We start from the raw sequence: 19,439 nt of genomic DNA, 5'->3' as shown, positions 1-19,439 counted from the left end.
AGGCGGGACTAAAATAAAATAGGGAAAGAAGCTGTGGACAGAAAGAAAGATGGTTCACTCACTTGCATGCATACCCACCAGTCAGTAATCTTTCTCCTTTATATCTTCGGGGCAACTGAGTGTGTGCCCCACAGCACAGCTGCCTCTTTTGCTGCCCGGCTGCTGACAGTAAGCATCGCCCCGCCTCTTCCTCTCCAGCTGGGCCAATCAAAAGGAGAGGGCGGGGACTAAGCAGCAGGGCAGCCTCTAGAATCAAAAGGCGGGAAAAGGAAGGCCCTGCCACATTCCTTTCCAAGTGTGCAGGAAAGCAGATGGAATCTTCTGCAGCCAGTCAGCTGCTTTCTTCTTGCAAAGCAGATCACACCCTTAGATGGTAGAGCATGAGACGCTTAATCTCAGGGTTGTGGGTTCGGGACCCATGTTGGGCGAAAGATTCCTGCATTTCAGGGGGTTGGACTAGATGACCCTCATGATCCCTTCCAACTTTGCAGTTCTGTGATTCTGGTGTGGCCAGCAGCTGAGGCCAAGAGGCTTTCTCTCTCTGTGGCCAGTGCTCCCCATTGCCATTAAAAAGGGCCTGTCCCAAAGATCTACCAATACACATTTTGACGTCACCAAAAACGTTTACACGTGGTGGTGAAAAAATTGCATAAAAGTTATCGGTGATGTTTTTTTAAAAATGAAATGGATACATTTCTTGATCAACAAAAAACCTCTAAGCAGTTCGCATAAGAAGAACGTAAAATACTGGTGAAAAATAACAAATGAAAGCAAACTTTGGAAACAAGTAGGCGTAATAGGTATCAGAATAGAGATAAGATGAGTAAATTGAAGAACAAATATAATAGAATTACATGTTTGGGTAGGCTTGCCTCAACAACAATGTATTTTTTTTTTAGCAAACGTTGAAAACAATGCAACAAAGTTGCCTGCCTATTATTGATAGTTCCAGAAAGTAGACGGGGAAGCATCATGCAGAAGGGCCCGAGTCCAAAACCTTGCAACACCAAAGAGGGCTGGGAATGTCCCCTGCCAGAGAGCTGTTGCCAGTCAGTGTTGGTAATACTAAGCTAGATGGACCAGCGGTCTGTCTTGGAATATGAGGCAGCTTCCTATGTTCCTATGACACGCTGGTGAAACAATCCTAAACCCAACTACAATGTTAATTTCACATTGCTTGTGTGCAACGGCCTTTGCTGTCTGCTCTAAAGTAGGAAATCAGCTGGCATTCGACTTGTCTCCCCCACAAGCAAGTTCTTCATATTAGGCTGCGGACCTGGTGGAGAGCTTTGGGCCAGAATCCGGCCACCGGCTGGGGTTGTATCTGGACACACAATTGATGATAAACACACAAAACAAATCGCACTTGTTACATTTAGTGCGTGCAATTGCTGGCACTGTGGGTTGGGGGGGGGTCCCTCCAAGTTGCTTAACAGAATCATTTCGTGCTGGGGTCGGGGGCGCAAAATTACCGGATCTGGGGGCCCCTGTCTAGACAGCACTGTCTAGAAGAGGTGCTGTGAATCCGAGAGTCGCACAGATCCTTTGCGTAAAAGAGAGTTTATTTTGGAGGACCTATCTTTTTATTTTTTTAAAATATATATACACACACGATCAAATGACGAAGTAAACGACCCGTCGAATCCCCTGCCGAAATCCGGGATGATCCGTCTTTTCCCTTTTTCCCTGAGGGGGTGAGAGGCAGTCTGAGTGACAGGCAGAAATCTGATCCTGTGAAAGACGCGGAGAGCCAATGGGATGCGGAGATCCATCAGTTTGGATTGGAGGCCCCTGGAGGAGAAATAGAGGAAAAACCACCGAATAAGAAACCCTGTCAGTGGCGCTTTTCGCTTCCAAGGGGGAAGTGCTGGGAAATAATTAATGTTTTTTTTAATTAAATTTGGAGGGACTTCTTTGGGGGTGCGCGTGTGCGCGCAGCCGATCGTCCGGCGGTACCTTCAGGTGGGTCTTTGCAGCAACTTTGTTGTTCGTAGCTTCGGCTGATTACGTGGTTGTGGTTTGCAAAAAAAGAAAAAAAAAGAAAGGTAGCTCAGCCTTCTCTCTCTCTCTCTCTCTCTCTCCCCCGTTAGGTGCAACGCGAGTTTTGTCGTGCGCCATTGCTAGTTCTGCACACGTTTACGAATGAACGGGGCTAATTTTCCCCCCAGCGCGCTCCGAGTCCAAGGGACGAAACGGGCATGCCAATAAACAGCTTTCCTTCTCCATTTGATTTCTTGTACTGTATTAAAAAGTCCTTTCCTTCTTTCTGGCTGCCTTTTTCCGGCTCTTGCTTGTAACCCAGCAGAAGGCAGCGCAGAGAGCGAGAGAGGGAGGGAGGGAGGGATGTGTGTGTGTTTTTTATGAATGGGACTCTGGGAGGATCATTAGCTATGCAAATTCAAGCGGTTCATTCATGAGTGTGTGCGTGTGTTGTTTTTTTGAAAAAAATAAATCTAAAAGCCATTTTGTGTTCTTGTTTTTAGGCTGCTGGAAGACTACATCTGGAGAAAGCCTCTTTTAAGTCCAATGTCCAGAAAATAATCACAATAACAACAGCAACAAAAAATACTCGGCAAAAGTCTGCAGAATGGATGGATTTTATGACCAGCAAGTGCCTTACATGGTCACCAATGTGAGTGATCAGTTCCAAAGTTGTTTAAACTTGGATTTCTTGGGGGTCAGGGGGAAATAAAGGGGAGGGGGGAGGAAAAGCTTTTCAGAGGAAATATATATATATATATTTGCAGTGAGAGGAGGATTCCTGTGCCGTTTCTGTGAGGTAGACTTTTATTTCGATATATTCTGTTTTTTTTTTCTTCGAAAGACCACCTCAGACTGGATAAAAACAAAACCACCCCCCTGCCTGCCCCCCAGTATTAGTGGAAGAAGATAAAAGCAGCAAGGTCTGATCCTGCTTTCAAAGTTTCTGCCAGATGGAACAAACTTACATTTTTTAAAAAACCTGTCCATTTTTTTTAAAAAAGGGACTTTGATGACAAATAAGCCTTGAAAACAAAGCAGCCTCTTGTTATCAGCTCCCTCGTCTCCCAACTAGCTTTAGTGAATGGTTGACATTAAAAAAAAATACTTTTATGTAGGTGTTAGTGTTGTAAATTTCTAAAAATATGTCATATACTTAATGCAGTGTTTCTCTGTACAGATGTGTGTTTTGAGTAGGTAGGTTGAGACATAAAATATTCCCCTGAAGAAGAAGAAGAACGATGGTGATCCGATCACCAAATTCTAGTTTGCAATTTAGCTTTCGAGCCATTTTTAAACAGTTTTACCACCTATCTCTTTCAGCTCTTAATATTTTTTAAAATATACTGCCAGTGTGAGTTGTTGTGTTGCCTCTCCTTCTCTCTCCCCCCCTCTTTTCTTTATTCTTTCAAAGTAACCAATCTTTTCTATTTGTAGAATCCCTGTGGGAGAAACTGTAATGAGCGACCAACAAATGTCAGGAAAAGAAAATTCATTAACAGAGATCTGGCTCATGACTCAGAAGGTGAGGATTTGTGCTGGGGGAGGGAGGGTGAATAAATTGTATTGGCTCCCCCCCCCCGCGCCATGCCAATCTTGACGACATGTTGCCCTATGGTGTTTTTTCCTAAATATTTTGTTGTTTTTATTCTCCCCCACCTCCCCAAGCTGGGATTCTTGTCTACCTCTATTTATAGAAATGAGACAAGAAAACCACATTTAATGATGTGACACAAGATGACAAAAGCAATTCACCGCTAAGCTGCTGTATCTCTCCGTGAGTCACCCTTCTCTGTGTTAGGTATTGCTGCACAGAAGGGACATAAATAATGTCATACACCTGAGGTGAGAATTAGGCGAGGAGTGACATGATGGACCCTAGAAGCGTGTGTGCGGCTCCTTTGCTTGGAGGCCTCGCTGGCTCCCCATCGCAAGAAAGTTTGACCCTATTGCTCTTCGGAGAGATATCGAACTCGTGACGTAGACCACCTGCCCAACCAGGGTGTTGTCCACATCGGTGATAACAGGGCTAAAGGATCTGTGGCACTATTAAAATAATAAATAATAATAATACATTTTATTTATACCCCACCCTCCGTGGCATGAGCTACTCTTAGCATCCTGCTCTCTTAATTTGGCCAGTAGCATTGACAATACCATGAAAAACAAAGAGGGAAATGGGTAGCTTATACCTTAACGTCAAAAAACAGCTCATACCAGCAAGTCCCCCAAAGCTAACTTCTTAGAAGTTCATAGCAGTGTCACTGCAATCCTATTTCAGGTTGTTTCGGCCAGGAAGGAGATTCCTGCGCATGCAGTGATCAGCTGTTCTGCAGTGGCATTTCTTGTACAGATTGTTCTGTGTGATGACAATCCCTTGGGCGAGGTGGGTATATGGAGACCCACACAACTTTTTCTCACACTGCAAGCGAGGCGCTGCAGCCTTTTGTGAAGTTGGATGCCCTAAGAATTTCATTTAAAAACCTTCAAAATGTCCACACCGTCTGGACACTTGCAACTTTCTCCCCCAAGCTTGGTTTTAGCCAACAAACTTCACAAGCATTCAACATCCACCTGCAAAGACTGATCTGTAGGAACTGGGCAGTGGTTAAGTATTTGCAAATATTCTGTTAAAACTCTCTCTCTCTCAAATAAGAACCTTTTGATCATTCTGAATCAGTTTTCCAAACTGAGGACTGCTGCAGTCCTGCAAGTAACTAAATTTAACCAGAATGACTTGAGTCCGGAAAATGCAGATATTGGGTTCAAATTCTGCTCAGGTTTGGATTTGAGTGTGTAGTATAATAAGAAACCTGGAGCCCTTGCTTTACTCTGACATAAAAAAGGGGGAAAAATAGTGCTTCATATCCAACCCGGGTGCAAATCACTGCAGCTGTTCGTGCAAAGCTTTATGGAACAGGTCTTCAATTGTTTTAAGGAGAAACAAGAGTATTTTAAATGAAAACGAGGCTAGGATACTGTGCTTGGTTACCTAGGAGTAAGTCCCAGTGAAATCAGTGGGACTTACTTCTGTACAAACATGCAAACAGTCATGCTGGGCATTTGTCTTTTGAGTGACTAACAGTGCAATCCTATGTGCGTCTACTCAGAAATAAGCCCCACTGACTTCAGCCGGACTCAGTCAGAAATAAGTGTGCCGGGGAAACAGACATGCTGTGCCATGTGTGCAAGTTAGCTGAAAAGGGTACTGATTATTATTGCCTGGGTTGATAGCGAAATAAAAGCGCTCGGTTACATATGTTTTTTGTCTAATTGAAATCATAATAATGCAGCACGATGGGGGTATTTCCAGTTTGAATCTAGCCAAAATGAGATAGAATAGAATTAACAAGTATTTGTCTTTAACAGGGGTTGGGGTTGGGGAGTGAAGTACATGCAAGCACTTTATGTATAAATTGAAAGGTCCTTTATCCATCTCTTCCTCTTTTCCTAGAACTGTTTCAAGATCTGAGCCAATTACAGGAGACATGGCTTGCAGAAGGTAAGGGGAGAAAGTCCTTTTGCAAAAAAATGAAAAAGGGAAAAAACAACTCTGGATGAAAAAAGGGGAGGGTGGGTTGGTGGAGCGGGAGGGGGGGAGGAAAAAGTCCTGAACTTGCTGTCTTAATGTTCAGCCCAATTAATTGAGCTCTAAAAAAGCCACCTCATGTGTCATGCATACATTAGAGCCTCTGATGAGTTTGTCTTTAGGGACTCTGGGGCTGCTCTACCCAATGTCATCACAAATTACCAGGAGAAATTGCTTCCAGCTCACAATCACATCTGCTTTTGGCAAGAACTAATGCTCCAAGACTTCAAGTTCCAAGCCTCTGTTCAGATTTTAATTGCAATTGATCAGGTTTATATTATTGTACCTCAAGAGACTGCATACAGCCAGATCTGGGCTTGCTCTTTCCTTTAGAGCAGTGCATAAAATTGTTTGGTCTTCTGGTGGAAGTACTTTTCTGATGGCAGAATATAGTTTCTCTGGGTTCATCAGGACGGGATGCTTCAAGATTTAGGTGCAAGTGTCTTCTTCCCACCTTGCTCACAACACAGAACATTAGGTGTGTATCGAAATGCTGAAGGGGCAATGCGGTTTATATGTTTTTTGTTATTTTGCAATCCTTTTTTTTTCTTTTAAAAAGAGAAACTGTCTTTCCTCCCCCCCTTGTTTCTTTTATTTGTGATCATTTGAAATCTGATGCCTTTGCTGCAGCACTGCTGACAGTTTTAAAGAAAATAAGTTGTAATACTGAAGTTGAATAGCTGTGAATTTTTGACTTGAACAGAATGAGATGTTAGAAGTTTTGCAAAGGCAAGGGAAGTTGTTTCTAGCTGAGTTATATTTTGATGCTGTTTTCTGTGACGCATTCGGCTATTTTAAATCCTGTTTATTTGCACCATGAAGATGACTCAATATAGATTATCTTGCATTCTTTTTAATATATATTACCTTTAACTAGAAACATCCCATCTCATTCGGATGTAACTAGTACTGTACATATATTCTGACTTGCTTGTACACATTGAGAATTCAGGGTTTTATTTTTATATTTTTTAAATCTCTTGCTGAATGTGCATTATTGTTTGTTTGAATGGACATTCTGTTTCTTTCGGAGGGGAGAACCAGAAGGGAGGGTTGAATGTGATTGCTTAACATAGAAAGGAGGAAATGCTGTAATGGTATATAGACTGACTAGCTTTTTGATATTTCTCCATATAGTTTTGCCAAGTTGTTAGCACATATATAGCGTAAGCTTTTCCGTCCTTTTTTCTAATCTTTTATTCTTAGTCATGCTTTTTATATCCAGCATTAGTTATGGAGAAACCAGGTGCCTTGTATACATAAGAGATGGTTAAACTTTAAATTGGAAGAGCACTTGAAATAGGACCTGCTCACTGAAATCCCCCTTAAAATGCAACAGTGACTCATTATATTAAGGTAACTTTACTAAACATCTCTGAACAACTTCTTACTCAGCTTAATAAACCAGAACATTATCAAAACTGCAAAAGCTGGAATGAGGCTCTTAATTCCCAACAGAGTGATGCAAGTTTTTTTTTTTTTAATTTTAGTTACAGTTTGTTTGAATCTATGTTGGATTTGGGCTAAGTTGATAGTACCTAGGTATTGGCAGTCATGCGAGAAATTATTATTGGAGTCAGTATTCTTGCTGTTGAATCACTGTTTTTGAAAAGTGATCGAGTATTTTCATACCTTCCACAAGAAAGTTTCTGTTGCCTGTTATGTTCAGGAAGAAAGGATTTGAAACCAGTCATCAATTTGTATGTGTACACATCCATGCTGGTGAATTGAGAATTTAAACTGCAATCCTGTGCACTTGGATCCAGCCCAATGGAAGACAATGAGACTATCTTCTTGGTAGACATGTATCCCATATCCGCTTTCCTGGGAGTAAGCCAGGAAACTCGGTGACACTTATTTCTTGAGTAGACATGTGTAGGCTTGCACTTTTAGTGAAGCTAAGTAAAATAAGATAGTATTACTGAAATATGCTACTTGAAAAGAAGGACTGCACAGAAATATGTATATATTGTGAACTGATTCAACCACTAAATAAACTTTTAAAGGTGGCACTGATCTAGTTACTTCCACATTACTTAGAAATAACTGCAGTTTAAAGTTTGCGTGTTTGTGCGTTGGAAGAAGAGGACTTCCTTTTTTTAAAAAACCCCAAAACAAACTACACCATCACAATTTCTTAAATTGCTTTTTGCATGTTGAAGGGGGTTTAAGGATGGGATGTGGTGCAAAGGTTCAATCCATCGGGTGCCAACTGCAATTTGACCAGCGATGACTCTTTAATCTCTAAACAGCTCTTTAAACTAATCTCTTTTTTACCTTTCCCTCGATTTTGTCAATTGATGTCCTCCTGGTTCTTTATAAAGTTGCAGCCCTGCCAAATTGGCCACCTTGCTACATGTTCACATAATTATTTTCATGAAGCTCTGTGGCCAGGAAAGTGACCGTGACATTTTGATTCTCTCTCTCTCCCCCCCCCCCACTTTTTTTCTTTTAAAAAACTTGGAGCAATAGCAATTGACAAGATTCTCCTATGAGTTCGGAACTCCCACTGGGTAGTAACCAGGTCAGGGGAAAAAAACCCTCCTCTCTATTGCACTGCAACATACTTAACTCTGTGGATATGAAGGATTGAGGGGGTGGGGATGAGAAAGAATTGCCCTTAATAGTTGAGACGCTTCAGCTGCATATTTATCAGCATCCCTATTCTTCTGCAGAGAATGTTGCTTAAAATGAGTAATCATAAACAGTCTATTCTCTTTTCAGTGTAGGCACAAAAAAGTGCCATTGGTAACAATGGGATTTACATATGTATTGGAGGAAGAATATAATTCAAAGTGGTGAATGGAAGCAGGCCATCTTATTTTGTCGCTGTTGTGTGATGTGTACACTGTGCCAAACCCAGAATGTCACATTCAAAAATTTGTGGCATCCTGTAGTGCAAGGACGCTGCAGAGTGTTTGACAGAATTTGTTCCTGCTTCACATGGGAGGAACAGAATTAAATCACTGGCCCCCTCAGTGGGGGGGACGAAACAAAACTCCTGTTCCTTTTTTGTAGTGGTGCTGAGTCGTTGGAATAAGCAATCGATATCGGGGTACTAAGAAATAATAAGGAAAGCCTGTTAATAATTTCCTTGTTTAGTCAAACATTAATATCGTCTCCTCATAGTGAAATACTACTTGGGCTCTTTTTATGCACGCGTGTAAAAGTTCCCTTAAATCGGGGGAACTTGCTGTCAGGTGATAAAAGGATTTCAGTACCCCTGTGTGTGATTTCTTCCCCTACACTCTCCATACCGTCGCTGCCCAGGGTGAAGTCATGGCGGCCCCATTCTTGACCCAGCATACTGTAGAAGCCCTGTACTGTATCAGTCGCTATTGCATAAGTTTGCCTTGACAAATCGAAGTTAGCTATTGACTTGAAATAATCAGCTCAAATATGAACGTAATGTATTTTTTTCATTATGGGAAGCTCCAGCTGTTTGTTCTGTAACAACAACAACAAAGAAGAAGAAAAAGAAAAAGGGGGGAAGTAACTGGTGCTGAAAGCCTGCTGTGTTATGTTGGAAACACTTTTGTGGTTGAAAGAAAAATGAGCTAAAAGGGAAGTATGCTTTTAAATCCTTCTTGAAAACATTAAAAAAAAAGATGAATGGAATAACCATAATGTAAATATTGTAGGAGGGACTATTAAGCTCCTCTTTCTGTTAACATTAGTATTGATTTGGCAAAGTGTCATCTGGAATTTTTATGTAGGCTAATCTGTTAATCAGAAGGGTAGGTGAAGGAATTGCTTCTCTCTGCAAGGTGGCGCCCAGCTAATAAGGTCTGATTTCTTTAAAATATATTGGTCCTACTGAATATTGGTCAGCTTTGGTGAGTAAACTTTTTAAGAAAGGCTATGCATCAGGTCACTTTCTACTGTCAACACCTGTATATTATGAGCACCCTTGTCAGCTTTGACTCTTGCCTCTCTCTTTTTAAAATGAAACTAAAAGTTCCCAGTAGAAGTCGGTGCCCCCTCCCATAACACTCAAATTCTCATTTCAATAGCAATGCAAAATGTGCAACATCGTGTGTTTTTTCCAGGTGGTGTAAATCAGACCAACTTCCATCTTCACCCCGCCTGTCCCAGTCAAGAGAGTTGAAATAACTTTGTAACTGCAATCCTATACTTGTTTACTCAAAGGAGAGTCTCACTGACTTCAGTGGGACTTGCTCCATGTTAATTGGATATAGGATTGCAGCCTTAAGTCTAAGGATCTTGCTCTGCAGTTGTTGGTCCAGTGCTTAATAAAAAAATGTCTTCTCTTTCTTTTTAAGACCACATAAACCCATGAAGGAAATAATGTCGAGAAATCAGTCAATGGGATTTTGGAACGAACCCAGTACAGTAAAAGTCTAGAAGTATTTGAAAAATGATATTGAAATCTAGCACACATGATTGTTTGGGGACAGAGGTGGACTTCGGAAACAGCAGCTTCCTGAAGTCGGGGGGGGGGGTAAGCTTTTAAGTGCCACAAATGATGTTCCAAATTGGCAATTCTGAGCTTTATGAGGATCAGTGAACTATTTTGTGCCATTGAGGATTTCTAGCTTGCAGTTCGCCAGCTTCACAACCTTCGGGGGCTGTTTTAAAAATGCTTATAACTTTGTGTTAAGTCTGAGCCGCACTTTTAAAAGCGCCTCAAATTTTATACACTGTTTGTATTTCATGCAAAGGTGTGGGTTCTTAAAAGTTGTTTGCACAAAACCTTCAGCACTGTTCACAATTTTAGTACATCCAGAAGATGCAGAAATGTCCTGGCCTTTCTTCAGGTTGTCTCATACTCTCTTGTAGAGTTCATTTTTGAATATTCACTGGTTGCATAGAAAAGAGCAAGGTCCAACTGATTTGCTAAATTTTAGCCACTCAATAACTTGCTTCCAAAATAATCAAACTAATATTTTTTCCTGGTTTGTGTTCTATATCCTCTCCCAATGTGTCTTTTCAGGGCGGGTGGGAGACTTCTTTAAGGAAATACCTAATCCCTTCATAACCCGAAATTACTGATATCATGAGAGGAAGTGCTACCATACTCTGAAGAAAGTTCTTTAGACAAGCAAGGGGATAGAAATAGGAGTCTCTCCTCTAATCCACCCCTCTAATCCACTTTATCTGCTCCTCTCTTTTCCAACCCCTCTCCTCCTATGCATGTCCTATAACCCTCTTCCTTCAGACAGCACCTTTTTCGTTTTTTCCTTGACTTCCCATTTATATTGAGTTTGCCTGTCCTTGTAGAGCCTGTGCCGTATGTGAGACGAAGCAGGGAAATGGATGTGTTTATGTAAAAAGTTCAAGTTTACTCTGTTTTCTCTCTCTCTTTTACTTTTTTTTTTTTTTCCCCCTACCGGGGTGTGACAAGAAAAGATTGTGGTTGAAGCCAGATGTTTCTTGCTGGATTCTGTTTTTTGTGAATGGAGGCAGCGCTCCAGTTTTGACTGCTTGTCTTGAAGAATTGCTTAGGAGATCAGCTGTCTCATTCACTGGCAGAAAGAATGACTCCTACGTCTTCTGCCTTGTTTGGCTCCAGGTCATTGTTACAGTGGGTAGAGCTGGTTTTAATTAAATAGCAGCTTCTTTTTTTTGTATGGGCTGGTGCCTAGTTTTCCATCCTCTTCTCCCCCTCCTTCCCTTCAGTGCTCTTACTTACTTTTTTTTTCCTGTATACTTTCCAAGAGAAGAAAGTAAAGTGATCCTCGGCTTTGGGCTTTTCTTTTCCAGCCTGCTTCTGGCTTGCTTCATGCGCTAAAACGCTGCTGTCTCTTCTCTCCTCACCCCGCTCCAGCTAACGATGTTCAGATTTCTTCTTCTCCTTATTAAAAAGGGGGTCTGAGGTTCATTTCAGTACTTGTAATAATAATAATAGCAACAACAATTTGTTATTTATATGTCGCCCATCTGAGTGGGTTGCTCCAGCCGCTCTGGGCAGCTTCCAACAAATCAAAACACAGTAAGACGCCAAACATTAAAAACTTCCCTAAACAGGGCTGCCTTCAGATGTCTTCTAAAAGTCAGATAGTTGTTTATTTCCTTGACCTCTGATGGGAGGGTGTTCCACGGGTCGGGCGACAACTACTGGGCTTTAAAATGCCAAGAGATCAAGCTGCACGGTCCTGTGCACACCTGTGCCCGTCCCATTAAACTCAGGTCAGACTCATCATAATGCAAAACATCCTATGTAGGACATTGGGCTGAAAGGAGCTCGTGATTTTTAACTAAGCAAGCGATTTCTAGGGAAGTTGGGGGGAGACCCCATCCAAACCAAGAAAGCTCCCCTGAAAGATCTTAATTAATGCGGTGTTGCCTTGGCTTCTACCTGTGGGAAACGGTGAGAATTTGTGTGGGGAGGAGAAGCATTTGGCAACGATCAGTCTTAACCAAAGAACAGATGTTGGTCTCTCAAGTCGCTGGCAACTTGTCTATTACCTTAATGCAGAACGAACCTGACAGAGCTGTTCCCAATATTGCCACATGTTTGAGCTTCTCAAAACGCTTCTGGTGTTTATTTTCCCCTCAGTCTTGCTTCATTAAATAGAGTGGGGAGATAGTCTCCATTGTGTTTTTTTTGTTTTTTGTGGGGTTTTTTTAAAGGTGTAACCATTACATGCATCTAAACGTTTTTCTGTCTCCTTATCTGCGTTCGGCAAACACTTATGTTGACATGCCCTCTTCCTCCCCCCCTTCTGTAGCCGCCATCCCCCCCCCCCGCACACACTGTCACTGTATTCAAAACCACTGTAGCTTTTATGACAGCCTCACAGAATTGCAACGTCGGCATTGACAAGAAAAGAGGAAATGAATGATATATAAATGTGCCTGCAGTTACAGCACTCCAAAGTCATATTTTTCTTTTCAGGCATCCATGTTTTTAGCCCAAGTTAACCGCCTGCTTGCTGGTCTGACTTGTAAGTCCTTCAAGGCTGAGGTATATATGGGGGGGATATTGTGAAGGCATTTTTGACAAGTAAGGGCCTTAATACACACTTACCTGGGAGTGTCCCATTGAACCCAGTGGGTCTAACTTCTGAGGCAACATATGTAGGATTGTGCTGTAAATCACTAATGTACGTCACCAGCCCCCATTTTAAAGGGAGGTTTTGTGGTGTTGCGGGACATGAGCTTTTAGTACTCATTCTGATTCCTTCTCTGCATTTCATCGACATTTTCATTTCTGTTGTTAAGAAGAGGAGTGAATATTTGCTCGTATTCATCAATATGGGATTGAGAACATCTCCAAGGGGAAGCGTTTGCACCCAGGGAAGAGCAAAGAATGTCAGAGCAGGGGCTCAGTCACGATTTAATTTATTCCCCAAGAGAGGTAAAGCTGCTACATTTCAGACCTTTCCACAGAGTTTTGTAAATTGTTTTGTAAAGTTCTTTCTTAAAATAAAAATAGCTTCTTCTTTCCCCCCAGAGTCTTGTTGTGTGCTTGTTTCCCTCCCTCCCTTGTGTATTTTCTGTGATAGGCAACTGTGGGTGCCCCTTTATTGTGAAGCTGACACATCAAAAGTCAGGGCAGATGTAAAGCCAGTGATAAAAATGAATGTTAATGGAGGATTTGTGCTGCAGATTTTCATTCCTTTGAAAGGGGAAGCTGAAGCTTGGTTCTGGTTTGTTTGTAACACTACGAAAACATACTCAACTGGTGTGTTGCAAAGTATAATTTCTAAACAAATGGATGTAAAGACCACATTCTGCAGCTATCATATGTAGTTTTCGCTACATGTGTCTGGATTCTATAACAGAAGGGTGTGTGCTGATTTACATAGATTTGGGGGGGGGGGTTGTTTTTAAAAGAACTGTTTGAAAACTAATGTTGGCCTTTTCATCCCTGGGCCTTAAATATATTTCCTACTTCCAGTACAGAGAGACTGAAGCTATAGGTTCTGTTTCGTTGTACCAGATTCTGAAATGCATGATGATGCTCAAAAAGTTTGTTTTATCCTTTTTATAAGCTTTTAAATAAATGATTTGATGTATTTTAATAGTTTTTAACCAGAAGGGTGTCAAGTTAGTTTGGGAACTTTCATTTATATGTCAGTTTCCCCTCCACAATATGCAATGCATATTCTGTTGCTCTGAATAAAACAACTTGTGCTTTTTCTCTTGGCCTTGAGAACCAGCATAGTACAGTCGCTATGTGTTTAGCTTTGATGTGGGAAATCTGGCTTCAAATCTTTCCCAAATCATCCAAAGCCTACCTCACAGGGTTGCTGTAACACTAAAATGCTTTCATTAAAAAAGAAAGAAAAGTAGGACACCTTCTGTTCTAAGCCATTGTGGTTTCTTTTGATGTGAAATGAAAAGAAAGGTTAAGTTGTCATATGGAATTCAAATTGTTTTTAAAATCCAGTCCTTGTGGCATCTTCATAGTAGCTGGTCTTATGTGGGGATGAGGGAGAGCAATGGAAAGGATTCCACATTGCAGTTTGTCAGCTGTTTTTTCTATGGTCTCATGGCTTCCTCAGAAGCATTTAAAAGCGTGGTGGTTATTCTAACACCTTTTCTCCGTAGTGTGTAAACAGGAGATGCTAACTTGGTTATATAAATTAAGTTGTATAGATAATGATGGCTTTGCCTCAGATATGCCTTGAGTCTAATGATGTCCGGTTAATAAAAAGATGATCAAGTGGTGTTGGGACAGGTGTGATCTCGAAAACCAGGCCTAGATCGAGACAAAGGAAAAAAACTTAATTCCAAGAGCCAAAGGAATCCTTACACAAGGCTTGCTCTCAGAGAAGTCATTGTGCTGTTTGGCAATCTGTCACTGGAACCCCAGGGGCGATTCAAAAGGAGCTCATCTTAGGATGTGGGGCCCAGTTATTCAAAGAAAAACTGGGCTGGCGCAACCCACATGCTTGAGTCTAAGCAGCTATTTGGATCACAGCCTTAATAAACATTTTTTTATTGTTGCCTGTATGAACTCATCTTGTAGTGCTCTATTCATTCTTCTTCTTAACTCATCAACATGATTTCACGTTAACCTTAATAGGCGCGGTACAAATGCATCTCTCTTGTGTGTGCTAAGATAGGAAGCCTGTTTGAAAGTGCAAGTAACACTATCTTCATTTATTAGGGCTAGAAGGGTCCAGTAGTAAGTTTTTGTTCTGCTCACTCTTTTGCATAATGACATACTGCATATAAAATTTGTGTGTGTGTCATAGAAGGGTTGGAAGGGACCCCGAGGTTCATCTAGTCCAAACCCTGCCCTGCAGGAATAGGCAGCTGTCCCACAGTGGGATTGGACCTGAAACCTTGCTGGTGTTATCAGCACCACACTCTAACCAACTGAGCTATCCATGTGTATAGATATTGGAAAGCGCGCAAGAGAGAAACAGTGTCAACTTCTGTTGCTTGATGTGAAAATGACAGTGTCTGGTGGTATCTTAAAAGCAAGTTCCCAACTAATCTTGATGTTAATATCAATAAGGGCACGACTTGTACTGCTCATTGCTGATTAATTTACCCATATGCATTTCATTAAGTGACCCCAACGATGGTTCTGATCACAAAGCAAACTACCCTGTATTGATCAGCATGAATTTCTGGTTGGGCAATAAGCCTCTTGGTGAAGATGGAAAATAAAAAAATACTTATTTCTGAATTAAGATTCATAGGATTAGGGGGCAGAGCTGTAAATCTAATTTTGCTAGGAAGTAAGTTGGATTGAGCTCAATGGGCTTCATTTCTGAGTATCTATGCATAAAGAGAAGCCTTGAGTTATATGCAGCTCACTTAGAATATGGAGACATGAAACTTTGCTATATAATATACATTTATTTAGCACCATGTGTCCTTTAAGCACACCAGTAGATGCGTAGTGGATCCCTGCTAATCTTAGCATCTGATTTTAGGGTTCTTTGCAGAGATGCTCTTAATCTCTAATCTAAATTGTGAATGTGTAAAATATATTTCTGTCTTTAGAAGCATTGAGCCAAGTTCCCATTTGTGCTTGAATTTGTGTGTGTGTGTGTGTGTGTGTGTGTGTGTGTGTGTGAATGATCAGTTTGGAGTTCTTGGTACAATTAACAATGTTTTAGATGGATCATAGAATTCACTAGGAAATGCATCTTTTTTCATCTCTTATTAGCAACTATTCTATTCCCGCTCCCACTGTAGCTTTTCTCTTTTCCATAAACTGCTACAGTTGTTCAAAGGCAACAGCCTAAAATGCTTCCATGGTCTTCTGCATATATTAGATTTGACCCCCCTTTGCTACTTTCTCTAGTGGTACCAGCTTGATTTATTACTACAGAGATGCAGTTCTACCTCCTCAGTGTTGGTCAGATGCAAGCATAAATCTAAGATGGGCAACTACTGCCTACCACTAGTTTTACTGTCGGGGAGTACTTGGCAACTAAAGCAGCGCCTGATTTACCGATGTACATACTGCCATTTTCTAAAATGGGTGTAAATGTTCAGCGGTAACAACAAATGCAGAATTCTCACACTCGGAGTTCATTTTGGGTTGTTTCTCGTACCTACGTCGGCGTTGTGTTCATGCTAAATCATCTTCTCGATTTGGGCGCTGGCTAGTACTAAGAGTTAGGATCACTTCGATGTTTTGCTGGCTTGTGGATGTTAATTCCTTTCTTTCTGTTTTCCCCCCACCCTATCTTCAGCTCAGGTACCTGACAATGATGAGCAGTTTGTGCCAGACTACCAGGCTGAGAGTTGTAAGTATTGTATGACTCGCCACTTTTGCTTCACTTAAGAAAATGTCTTACCTTTCTTGTTTTGGTTAGCCAGTGCTCACATGATAAGTGTGGTTATCAGGCCGAGGCATCACCATAGAAACATGTGAGGAAAGAAATTGCCGAATTGCAGCTGGGGTGGTTTTGGTGGCGGGGAATGGTTTGGCTGAAGGCGGTGATATTCCTTTTGTGAAGGGGCTGGTGGGTTATTGCAAAGAGTGCATTCTTCTAATATAGGGATGAGCAAGCTCTGGGCCTCCAGATGTTGTGGGACTACAGAACCCATCCTCCATGAGCAATGGCTATATGAGCTAGGGCTGATGGGAGTTGGAGTCCAATGAGACACAGAAGGCCACAAATTGCTCTACCAAAACTGTTGGACTCCCAACTCCCACAGGTACACCTGGCACATAGGTTGCCAAAGTGTGCAGCATTTTGCCTTTTGAATTTCCTTCCCGTTTTACCTTCCTTACAAAATGCAGTTCACTTCTGTCGAAATGAGATGTCAAAGTTGCCTTGTTTCTCCCGGCTAAGATGGAATTTGACCTTGGGTGTGGGCTTATCAGAAGGGGGAAATGTGGCGCTGGGGCTAATAAGCCATCCAAGAGTTTATGTCAGGTGTCGGGTGGGCAGTTCGGGGCTTCCTGCATTGTATTGCTGGAAAAAGATTCACATGCGTGCACATAACTGAGGCGAAAGGGGGTCCCTTGAAAGTTCATGCCTGCCCCCAAAGTTCTTGAGAACCGTTTTTAGTAGGTCTGTTGTTGTTGTTTTCTTAAGCTGCAATCCAATATACCAGGGATGAGGAACCTCAAGTAGAGGGGTTGGATGTGGCCTTTCATGCCTCTCTGTTTGGCCCTCAGGCCTCTGCCTAGGCCACAACCCTTCACTGACCCTGCTCTAAGTCTCCAGTGATTTTACCTGACAGGAATGTGTCCTTGAACCTCTTGCTTGCCTGGATGGAGAGTGGTCTGTCTCTGGCGACACTTGGCCACACCTGCTATTGGATGGCTGCCCATGATAGAATGCGACCCTCAAGCTGCTTTGCACATTCAACCTGGGAGTACAGTGAGCTTGCTTCTGTGTAGACAGATATAGGCTGCTCTTCTGGAACCACTGGCAGTTCTACCAGCAGCTTTATTTAAAGAGTAAACCTCTTTTCCCCATGACTGATTCTGTGGCCAAAGAGTCACCACTGGTGATTTTCCTCTCTCATTTTATGTGATAAAGAGGTTTTGTGAAAGAACTCCCCGCCGCCCTGTCATTCGCAAATCATAGATACTGAAAATAACATCAAATGTTCCTTTCAGAATATGGTAATGTGGTATTTTGCCATGATCTTGTGTGTGTCTTCCACCTCAAAAACTGGCGTTCTAAAAAGAGAGAGAGAGAGAAAGACCCATCTTCCTTGAAAAAAAGCGACAGAGCTTCAAGAGTGTCCCATAACACAGATCCTTCCCCTCTACACATTTAAACAGCTTTAAAGTATGACTGGATTCTACTCCATTGTTCCCCTTGAGGGTAAATATGACAATTCCAGTCAGCTTGGAATTGTTTTCTCAAATTTGACTTCCTTGGCAACCCTTCCGTATTCCAGCAGACTGTATAACTAATTTTTTGCTTGCTTAAGTAAGTTCTTGGATGGGGGGGGGGAAATGTAACCTTTGAAATCAAGTACCTGTTAATTTTAACATTAAGGTGTTGTTGAAGATGACATTAAACAGATACAAGTGAAAGAAACATGTTGTGCTATGTTTAGTGATATGAGTAAAACTGGGAAATAATAGCCTGTGAGCCCCATGTCAAATGGTATCTCTCTCCCCCCCCCCCCTGCATGAAACGAAACCAGCTGTGTTGCCTTGAAATGGAGTTTGGACAAAATAGTTGGAGTTCAAAGACAGTATGTTAAACTTAAGTTTTCAAACCAAGGACTTCCGTCTGCACAATACATTTGGAACAGTATGATGCCACTTTAACAGTCCTGGCTTCCCCTCAGGAATCCTGGAAACTGTTCTTCTCACAGAGCTGCAATTCCCACAGTAGTATAACAGTTAATCCCTCCTTCTAGGGAATAGTAGCTCTGTGAGGGTAATGGGAGTCTCCTAAATACTTTCAGCGCCCTTAGCAAACTACCGTTCCCCAGATTCTTTCGGGGAAGCCATGGCTGCTTGAAGTAGTATCATAGAGCTTTAAGTGACCCATATGTTTTCAATGCCACTTCCATATATTATAATACTGCTTCCTATATTATAATACAAGAGCCCCTTTAAAGGCCCAGATGACCCTCAGGGTCCCTGCCAACTCTACAGTTCTATGTGCAAAAAAACCGATAGTGGAGAGCTCAGTTCATATATTTTGAATCTGTTACCCTTTGGGCTCCTTTGGAGGAAATTGTGGGCTGGAAAACTAATCCTACAATATCTTTAAAAATAAAATAGCAGGGGTGTGTGACTTGTGACCCACCCCACTAAATTGGGTGTCTGTACTGAGGTCAAGGGCCATTTCTAGGTATTACCCAAATTCTTTCTCTGGGAGTGCAAAGTTCTGCTGATTGTTTCACTGACTATTGTACAAAATAAATCAATGATTCGTAGAGAAGGGCTATGAACTGTGAATGAGAAACCCTGTCAAATATTGTCAGGGTTTCTTGAGTAAGCACTTCCCCCTCGGACAGAAATGCCCTAATCCAGTTAGAGCCTTTCTGCAGGCATAAGCAGACCTGTGCCCTGCCTAATAATAATAATAATAATAATAATGTAGAAATGGATGCTGCATGCATAGTTCTCATATCTGATCCAGTTGTTAGAGCTGTGTCTTTCAATCTGCCATTGGTTTGGTGAGGAATCTGGGGCAGGCAGAGAACTTGAACCCAGCTCTCACTTCCCCTGTTTGGGTTGCATTTTAAATGGCTTGAAAGGAGTTCATATGCATGACTTTGGCTGTCCTGAGCACACACACCTTTTGGATTGGGGCAGGCACCCCCAAACTCGGCCCTTCAGATGTCTTGGGTCTAGAACTCCCATCATCCATAGCTAACAAGACCAGTGGTCAGGGATGATGGGAACATCTGGAGGGCCAAGTTTGGGGATGCCTGGATTGGGGCATAGGTGTTTTCTTAATGTTCTTTGTTAACTGGAACCACCTCAGCTACAATTTACACAATCCTATCAAAA

The 19,439-nt window shown here is 41.8% G+C and overlaps 1 protein-coding gene and 1 long non-coding RNA gene across 8 annotated transcripts in view; one reads left to right on the top strand and one right to left on the bottom strand.

Moving 5' to 3' along the window:
• LOC308459619 overlaps window positions 1-164 on the bottom strand; it is an 88,929-nt gene extending 88,765 nt beyond the window's left edge. Inside the window, exon 1 of one of the 2 annotated variants that reach the window (XR_013978229.1) lies at window positions 79-164. This is a non-coding gene — a long non-coding RNA (uncharacterized lncRNA). Of the gene's footprint in view, window positions 1-62 lie in introns of both variants that reach the window. The other variant, XR_013978230.1, reaches the window with a different exon arrangement.
• A 1,647-nt stretch (window positions 165-1,811) lies between these two features.
• Window positions 1,812-19,439, top strand: part of ETV1 (ETS variant transcription factor 1) — a 102,884-nt gene continuing 85,256 nt past the window's right edge. Inside the window, exons 1-5 of one of the 6 annotated variants that reach the window (XM_080974943.1) lie at window positions 1,813-1,962; window positions 2,484-2,632; window positions 3,418-3,505; window positions 5,435-5,482; window positions 16,195-16,248. In XM_080974943.1, the coding sequence (XP_080831069.1) occupies window positions 2,588-2,632; window positions 3,418-3,505; window positions 5,435-5,482; window positions 16,195-16,248 (235 nt within the window). In that variant the 5' untranslated portion in view covers window positions 1,813-1,962; window positions 2,484-2,587. Of the gene's footprint in view, window positions 1,963-2,483; window positions 2,633-3,417; window positions 3,506-5,081; window positions 5,186-5,434; window positions 5,483-5,638; window positions 6,048-16,194; window positions 16,249-19,439 lie in introns of those variants that run through there. The other 5 variants (XM_080974944.1, XM_080974945.1, XM_080974947.1 and 2 more) reach the window with 5 other exon arrangements.

This window comes from Podarcis pityusensis (assembly GCF_964106645.2).
Source record: "Podarcis pityusensis genome assembly, chromosome: 12".
NCBI lineage: Eukaryota > Metazoa > Chordata > Lepidosauria > Squamata > Lacertidae > Podarcis > Podarcis pityusensis.
This window is presented reverse-complemented; position numbering and strand designations above follow the sequence as displayed.